Source organism: Thalassophryne amazonica, chromosome 12 (genome assembly GCF_902500255.1).
Source record: "Thalassophryne amazonica chromosome 12, fThaAma1.1, whole genome shotgun sequence".
Lineage (NCBI taxonomy): Eukaryota > Metazoa > Chordata > Actinopteri > Batrachoidiformes > Batrachoididae > Thalassophryne > Thalassophryne amazonica.
This window is the reverse complement of record NC_047114.1, coordinates 47,046,831-47,055,964: the sequence shown is the minus strand read 5'-3', so window position 1 is coordinate 47,055,964 and position 9,134 is coordinate 47,046,831. Positions and strand designations below refer to the sequence as shown.

The 9,134-nt window shown below is 39.1% G+C and overlaps 1 protein-coding gene across 1 annotated transcript; it reads left to right on the top strand.

The window, feature by feature from the left end:
• Positions 1–2,671: 2,671 nt before the first annotated feature.
• On the top strand, positions 2,672–4,919 carry LOC117521238 (zona pellucida sperm-binding protein 3-like). Its single transcript, XM_034182572.1, has 9 exons — positions 2,672–2,720; positions 2,791–2,957; positions 3,022–3,125; positions 3,202–3,290; positions 4,073–4,253; positions 4,322–4,427; positions 4,521–4,606; positions 4,712–4,800; positions 4,861–4,919. Exons 1-9 carry the CDS (start codon positions 2,672–2,674, stop codon positions 4,917–4,919), a joined length of 930 nt encoding a protein of 309 aa, XP_034038463.1.
• Positions 4,920–9,134: the final 4,215 nt, after the last annotated feature.

Below are 9,134 nucleotides of genomic sequence, written 5' to 3'. Positions count from 1 at the left end.
AATGTGCTAAGCTTTCTACCTATCCAATGAGGTCTTTCCCACTAACCACCATACCGACACAATTGGCAATACAAACATACAAATACACTGTCACACATTTTGGAAACGGTTCTTGGAATGGTTGATGTATACCCACAATCTGTACAATGTATTTGTGTATTAGTTGATCACAGTTTCTCAATTTAGCCAAATATTTTTAATGATGAATTTAAGACTTCACCCACCAGCATGTGCTTGGCACAATCTCTTCCATATCCAGTAATACTTCCAACTTTCAAAGTCTTCTTAAAACACCAAACATTGTAAAAAAAAAAAAAAAAAAAAAAAAAAAAAATCCTGGTGGAAAATTTGCTAAGAGTTGAAATCATAATTTAATTGATCTGGATTGCATTTGAAATCCTGAACTGTTACATTTCAGTAGACCTTAGTATCTGCGCGAGAGAGGGACTCCAATAATCCTGTAGTCTCTGTTGACATTTGTCTATGATCCTAATTGCTGACCGTAGATCCTGATCACTGATCTTATATCCTGACAGACTGCTGACCTTTGATTCTGATTGCTGACCCAGTCAGTAATCTTGATTGTCAAAATCCCAGTTCAGAAACTGAATTCTGCAGAATTAATATACTCGGCTGACAAAACCTTTACCAGTTCAAACTGGATCTACTTTTATCTGAAATAGGACATAACCATTGCACCCTTTGTTGCCCTGAGTGCCATATAATCCAGTGAGGATTACAGCATGTACTCATTGTCCAGTTCCATTTGATCAAGCCAGAATTGGGACACAGAGATTGTTCCTCCACTGTACCTCACTGCTGTGCTTTTTTCCCTAACAACAGTTTATGACAAACTTCTAATATAGTATTGAGCTTTTTTTAATAGGATTTACAGAAGTGTGTTGGTTAGTATGGATGAAGCGTATTGCATTCGCTTGATAAATTTATTTTTTGGTTTTGTTTTTCATAGTAATTATTTGTGTTTTTCTGAGTAATTTATTTTTTGTCTGTTTCTGAGTAATTTATTTATTTATTTATTTTTTGACTATTTCTTGAGTCACCAAGTAGCCAGCCTGAATGCATTTCAAATGCATCATTCTGTATCCATGGAACATACCGTATCTGTCCATCTGATCCTGGAGAAAAACTGCTATGTCTAGCAGATCTGAATGGGCTTTCCTTCTGAACAGCCACAAAGTCCTCAGGTGCCTGAATAGAGTCGACAAACTAATAATATCATCTATATGACTTAAAGACAGGACAATCTCCCAGTGTCTTAAACCCAGATCAAAGTAAAACTTGATTAAACTGACAGTCATTCTTGTTACCAAATCAAGCTCTCAGTGAATGAATGCATCTTCAAATGCTCTCTAAACTCAGAAAAAATTGGTCAGAAAAACAGAAAAGAAAAAAAAATTCAGAAAATCAGGAAAAATTACTCTGAAAAACCAACCATAAAAATAAATTACCCTGAAAAATAGAAAAACAGAAATAATTATTCCAAAAAACAGACAAAAAATAAATTACTCAGAAAAACACAAATAATTACTCAGAAAAATAAACCAAAAAAAATAATTTATCAAGTGAATGCAATACGCTTCCGTAGGTTAGTGCTCTTGTCTCCCAGCAAGAAGGTCTGGAGTTCAAAACCCATCTTTTCCTCAATTTCAATTTCATTTCAATTTATTTGCTAAGAGGGACAACATACATTAATGAACATTTTCTTTTTAAAAGAAATAAAAACGTAAATGTACACAATTGCAGCTGATTTCCATTGTCAGACAATCTTGCTGTGCATCGGTAAAAGCATCTGACAAAAAACTCTTGCCTAATCAACATTTGGATCCAAACTAGATCTCCTGTGGTGACTCCAAGCCAAAAGAAATTAGAATTGTAAGATGATTTGTGGCATATACTGGCTATTTAAAAGTAATATTTTCAAGGACATTTGAAATATTTTTCAGTTTCTTTAACATTATGAATCAGGCCATTTTTCAACATTTTCCTGAATTCACAAAATTGTAGAAAAATGCACAAACTTGCAATGTGGGAAAAAAAGTGAAAAAAATGGGATCTGCCCCTAATGTTCAGTTTCTTCTTTGGCCCAAATTTTAAGAAAATCAGTTTTTGCATAATTATAGTTTTTGCATAATCCTACTGACAGACAAAACACCAAAACATTACTTCCTTAAACGAGATAAAAATGTCTTTGAATTTCAATTTTTAAATAAAATTTAAAATTATTCAAGAACTTTCATGACTATTTTTAAAATGCTGCCAGCATGAATAAAACAAAGTCATGGGATGTAAATTATGTTATCCTTCATTTGTGTAACCTAGTTTAATGCACGTACACACACAAACACACATTAATAAAGTCTCATTTGTTGGACAGATTTCAAAGTGGGCTGTTGCATTTTTAAATTTGAGAATAGCTGCTTTTAGGGTTTTCCAGCTGCCATGTGTCCTTTAAATTAAAAATCTGTCTTAGCTGCAGTACTCTGATGAAACTCTATAACAGCTGTGTGAAGTAATGAGTTTCTTCTCATTAGGCTAATGGTCTGTGTACCTATGAGACATGTGCCAGGTGAAAGTGGTTGGGTTGAGTTGTGCGTCTTAGTCAGCGGGAATAAAAAACAGCCAGTGCATTGGTGTGAAGTTTTCAGTCATGATGGCTCACATTTGGCTTTTGTGTTTGGTAGCTGCTGCAGTTTCTGCAGGTAGGTGTGACTTTTTATGGATTTGATCTCTGATTTTTTTTATTTTATTTTAAACATTGTTGTGTTACAGAAGTGAAGCTGGACTGCAAGCAGAATTCTGTGTCGCTGGTGTGGACAGACAGTGGCTTTGATGCAGATCCCTCACTCCTGCGGTTGGGTAACTGCTTTCCCAGCAGTTTCTTGGCCAGTGATGCCATGTTCAAAGTGGATTTTGATCACTGTAACTTCAGGAAGATGGTAAATGAGCAGTATACAGTTTAGTGAGTTGTAGTATTGTAGCTGTAACTACCTATACCAACAGGTTACTGGGAACCAGTTGGTGTACACAAATGACCTGGTCTATATGTCTTCTCCTGACTCGCACTTGCTGCCCTTCAGTGAAACTGTTGCGTGTGCTTATGAGAGGTAGGCCTTTTAATAGCATGACTTTTGTTACTTGGCTCCAAAAGCGCTGGGGCTGAACTTGCTGCTTTATCTCTAGGCCTAAAGACTGGACTCCAGTTACTTATGAGCCATTATTTCATACATGGGCTCTTGGAGATATTGTGTTCCACCTTCAACTCATGAATGGTGAGTTGATTTCAACTAGTATACAGTCTAAAATGACTGAGATTGTAATGACTTGCACCAGATGTGTCTGAGTCTGATTTGGCCAGATGTGAGTCCTGAAGGTATAATGCAAGAAACTATCAAACTCCTACAACAGAACTTGTGGCAACTTTTTTTAAATGGTTACTAAATTAAATTCAACATGGTGCTGCATATTGGCCTGGCAGTCTCCATTGGCTGCCCTTTCTACCCAAATGCCAGATGATCATGGAGAATAGGCAGATGGCTTGGAATAACAATACTAAACATTTGCCATTAGCTAATGTATGCAACAAATCTTTTACAGCTACTAAGCACAAGACTTCAAAGAAATTAACTACTTAGCATGACATCTCTTGCTTTCCCATTTAGCTACTTTATGTAGCTGACAACGTAATCGATACTGGCCACCAAATGGGTTAAGACTTAGACTGCAGCCATTAGTGTGTATTTTGTGGGAACTGTAGCTGCTTCCAACAGCAGGCTGGCAACCTTGTATAGGCAAGGGCAAGCTGCACTCAACTGCTGTAGTTCATATTTTGGTGTTCCTGCTGGGGAGTTTAAGTTCTAGTAAAATGTCTAGGAAGTGTAGTCTATGCTTAAGATGGTCTGAGTCTAAAGTGCCACTTATAGTGTTTGTGTTTTTTTTTTTTTGTTTTTTTTTGCAAGTCATCTAGCCTACTGGAAGATTAGCATCTCCAAAATTAATGTAAAGTCAAGACCAAACTTGACTAACTCTCCCATGGGGTCATCTGTGGTTACAGATGACTTTTCAGGCCCAGCTGAATCTACAACTTTTGTGTTGGGATCAATTATTCCCATCATGGGTTCTGTTGAACAGAGTTCCCATCAGCCCTTGCTGCTGCTTCTTGACGAGTGTATAGCTGCCACCACACCAGACCTGCAACCTGGAAGTGACATGTACCCAATAATCACCAACAAGGGGTATGCTGAAACAATATTAACATTAATCTTGGCTGGGACTTGACTCAATTGTATGCAACATGATTTAGGTGTCTTATAGACAGCAAGAAGTCACGCTCCAGATTTGAACCAAGGCAACAATCATCAGAGATCCACTTATCTCTACAAGCTTTCAAGTTTGCACTTGGGCAGGAGGTAACAAAATATTAACTTGATGGCCAGCGTTTAATAACTGGAAAATTCATTTGATGTACAAATGAATCGGACTGAAATAGTCTCTTGTCTCAGGTGTTTATCCACTGTCAGCTTTGGGCTTGGGATTCCACTGGACTAGACAACAGCAAAAAGGCATGTCACTACATAAAGGATCATGGGTAAAAGCTTTCCCTTACAGGTGGCATCAGCTGCAACCTGGTACAATCATGTACCACAACAGTGACTTGTCACCTTGACTAACTGGTTCTTTCTACTGTGCTCAGCTGGCAGTTGCTAGATAACCCTTCACATAGTAGGCTGTGTGATTGTTGTGATTCTACTTGTTCTTCAAGGAGGGCAAGAAGTGTATCAGGTATGTTGGGCACTTGTAATGGGTGCAACTACTTGACTCTAAAAGTCCTTTCTCTTGCAGGTACAGCTGGGATACAGAAAAAAGCAGTCCTTGGCCCACTTACAATTTTGGATTCCTGAGGGTGCCAAGTGGCACAAATGTGAAAGTTTCTTTAACATGGAATGGACCAGCTGCTTTAGTTTTGACAAAATAAAATGTGGCTTGTTGCAACTCTTCATGTAATCTGATACTTGTGTTTTTTTTTTTTTAACTGTCAAGTGGCTCCCACCATACTTGTAGAAACTGACCTGTCATGTGGTACAGGTTCCCAACAATCAAAATGTAAAGTTATATTACTTATTATACCTGCAGATGATTCAGTTGCATAAAATACTCCAACACAAATGAACAATTAAACTGTTCTACAAACAACTAATGCAGACTTCAAAATGCCTCAAGACAACTGGCTAGACCAATCAATTGCAACACTAACATTTGTTTGGGAGGGGGCAAAAAAGCTGGATACATAGACATGAATTGCAGCCTTGTTTAACTACAACTTGTTGAAACACATTTTTGACAGTTTGATACAACTTACTCATCTCCAAAAAGCCAGGTTATTGGAGTTTTGGCTTACTGGAGCTCCATGGCAGTAATGCATTTTACATGCAGGCAGCACAAGGTGGCTGGCACTGATGCCTCACAGCAAGAAGGTTGAGGTCACTTCCAGCCCTTTGTGGGCTTTGCATGTTCTTCCAGTGTGTCTCCTCCAATCATATGGCTGTAGGGTGTGTTTTTTTTTTGTTTTTTTTTCTCCCCCTGACTAAGGGAGCATCTCTACATCTGTTGCTGGTCCTTGGGCAACAGACTCTGGCTCAGTGGTTGGATTTCTAATTGAATGAGAATGTATGTATAAAAGCCCTGCCAAGTGACAAATCTCGGACGTGTATAAAAATCCTTCCGTCACGTCATACAACTAAGTTTGGTGTGTCCAAATATGTATGATCTCTAAAAATGAGTGGATAAATGGTTAGTAACTTAACCTACTCTAAGTTGGCGAAACTATAAACTTGTTTCTCCACACCCAAGGGCGCAATTTAGAACTTGAAATTGGGGGGGACAAAGTGTGAGGCCCATAGGCCGGGGTCTACGGGCTGCTTTAGGCCCCCAGAAGCCAGTTTCTAGATAAGATCAGATGCATCCAGAACAGTAATTTTCATGTTTTGCGAAGACCATAAAGTGGACACCATTTGACTTATGCAATTTGAAACTGTGGATATAAGTACTTTATTCTGAGAATAGCCAGCATTGATTTTAACATCCTGGTGTAAATAAGGTATCACCACATATGTAGAACTCAAAGAATGAGAGGTTGAGTTTTTATTAAACTGCAATGTGGTAAAGTGTATTCATAAATATGAAAGAACAGGCTCTTTAACTATCGCATACTGTGTTTTTTTTTCCCCTCAAGATTTGTTTTTGCATATGTTTGAAAAAACAAGTTTAGGATAAATTATGAATTTAATTTTCGAAGTGGCACTAATGACAACACTCATACTGAACATAATTTCGCTTGCATAGACTGATTTTGGAGCTCAAGCAATAATTGCAGATGGGCTTTCTGAGGTCCCAGATAGCTTTTCTGATTTCCTTTTCTAACTTTCAGAATTTACTAAATTAGCATATGGTTTATTGATACTTATGTGTAGACACTAGTCCCTAGAGGCAACTATTTTTGGTTTCAAATCTGGGCAAATGCAGTCCCAGAAAATTCCAAATGTGACAAACAAGAAACAAGTGTTGTAAATGAAGCAGCAGGACCTTCGTGGCCGGGACGACGGTGGGGATCAAACCCACGCGGCTCGCACAAAAGACCATTCCTCTACCAGGTCAGCCAAAGGGGAACTCCCCGTTAGCCAAGCTAGCGGGAACGTCTTCTTCAATTGGGACCCGGGACTTTCATCCTGCTACATAAACAAGTCAATGCTGCTAAAAATACAAACTTGCAGAAACAAAGATACTATTCTGACATGGTTTTGCACATAAGACTGACATGGTTTGCACATAATTTATTTCATTTAGCGCAAAATCACAACAGAGTTACCTCAAAGCGCTTCACACAGGTAAGGTCTAACCTTACCAACCCCCAGAGCAACAGTGATAAGGAAGAACTCCCTCTGAGGAAGAAACCTCAAGCAGACCAGACTCAAAGGGGTGACCCTCTGCTTGGGCCATGCTACAGAATATAAATTACAGAACAATTCACGGACGAATATACAAGAAATGCAATTGGTGCACAGGATAGGAGGATCGCAAACACAACTCCCATCTCTGGATGGAGCTGCACCTTTTAAACAGAGAGAAAAAACAGAATCAGGAATCAGAAAGACAAGAAATACTGTATAATTTGTCAGCATTAAAAAACAAGAAAAACAGAAATACTAAGGTGATCGCCGGCCACTAGCCCTAAACTTCACTAAAAGACCCAGAATTTAGGTAAAGTTGAGACCGCGGCCCGCTCCAATTACTAATAAAATGAATTAAAAGAGTAAAAAGCGTAAAATAAAACTGTACCAGTATGCTAGCCATATGAAAGGGAAAATAAGTGCGTCTTAAGTCTGGACTTGAACGTCTCCACAGAATCTGACTGTTTTATTGACACAGGGAGATCATTCCACAGAACAGGGGCACGATAAGAGAAAGCTCTGTGACCCGCAGACTTCTTATTCACCTTAGGGACACAAAGTAGTCCTGCACCCTGAGAACGTAAAGCCCGGGCCACTAGGTAAGGTTTAATTAGGTCAGCTAGGTAGGAGGGTGCCAGTCTATGAATAATTTTATAGGTTAGTAACAGAACCTTAAAATCTGATCTCACTGGGACAGGAAGCCAGTGAAGGGATGCCAAAATGGGTGTAATGTGGTCGAACTTTCCGCTTCGTGTCAAAAGTCTGGCTGCAGCATTTTGAACCAATTGGAGACCCCTAATGCTAGACTGCGATAAACCAGAAAATAGAACATTGCAGTAGTCTAATCTAGAAGAGATAAATGCATGGATCAGGGTCTCAGCATCAGCCATAGACAAGATGGGACGAATCTTCGCTATATTTCGCAGCTAGAAGAAAGCAGTCCTAGTAATATTTTTAATGTGGAGGCCAAAGGACAACGAAGGATCAAAAATTACTCCAAGGTTCCTCACTTTGTCAGTGTGATGTATGACACACGAGCCAAGGCTGAGCGTTAACTGGTCAAATTGATGCCGATGTCTCACTGGACCAAGAACCATCATTTCAGTCTTATCAGAGTTTAAAAGTAGGAAGTTTCTAGACATCCAACTTCTCACTGCTGCAAGGCAATCTTCTAAGGATTTTATGTGAACGAGATTACCAGCAGTTATTGGCATGTATATAACTGAGTATCATCTGCATAGCAGTGAAAGGTAATCCCAAAACACCGCAATATGTGCCCAAGGGGTACTATATAAAGGGAGAAAAGCAGGGGGCCTAAGAGAGACCCCTGTGGAACCCCAAATTTCATGTCACTAAGGTTAGAGGTAGTGTTACTGTACAAAACACAGTGAGAACGACTGGTCAAGTATGACGTCAGCACTCCCAGTAATCCCAAAATGATTTTCCAGCCTATCAAGTAGAATATGATATGATGATCCACTGTATCAAATGCAGCACTGAGATCTAACAGCAACAGAACCATAGTGGTGTCTGAATCCATTGTAAGCAGAAGATCATTCACCACTTTAGTGAGAGCCGTCTCTGTGGAATGATATTTTCTAAAAGCAGACTGCAGTGGCGCAAAGAGATTATTCTCAGTAAGATAGTCTACGAGCTGCCGTGACACCACTTTTTCCAGAATTTTAGAGAAAAACAAAAGATTTGATATCGGCCGATAGTTTGTCAATACACTAGGGTCAAGATTAGGTTTCTTAAGTAATGGTTTAATCACTGCAGATTTGAAACATTTAGGAACAGATCCAGAAGTTAAAAAAAGATGAATACTTTCCAGCACAGTCGGCCCAAGAGTGGACCACAGGTCCTTAAACAGTTTTGTTGGTATAGGATCAAATAAACAGGTTGTGCTTTTTGTTGACATTACGAGTTTTGCCAGCATGCTTAGTGAGATACTATCAAATTCTGTAAAGCTAGGTAATACCTCAGTAGTGGCGCCCACATCAATAGCAGGGTGTAGTGGCTGGATTAAGGCATGCCGGGATATGTTTAACCTGATGTCTTCTATTTTCTTCCCAAAGTAATCCAGGAAATCTTGTGCTGTAAAAGGAGAGCGAACTACAGGTGGTTGTCCATGCAAAAGTGTTGCCACCGTGTCGAACAAGAACTTTGAGT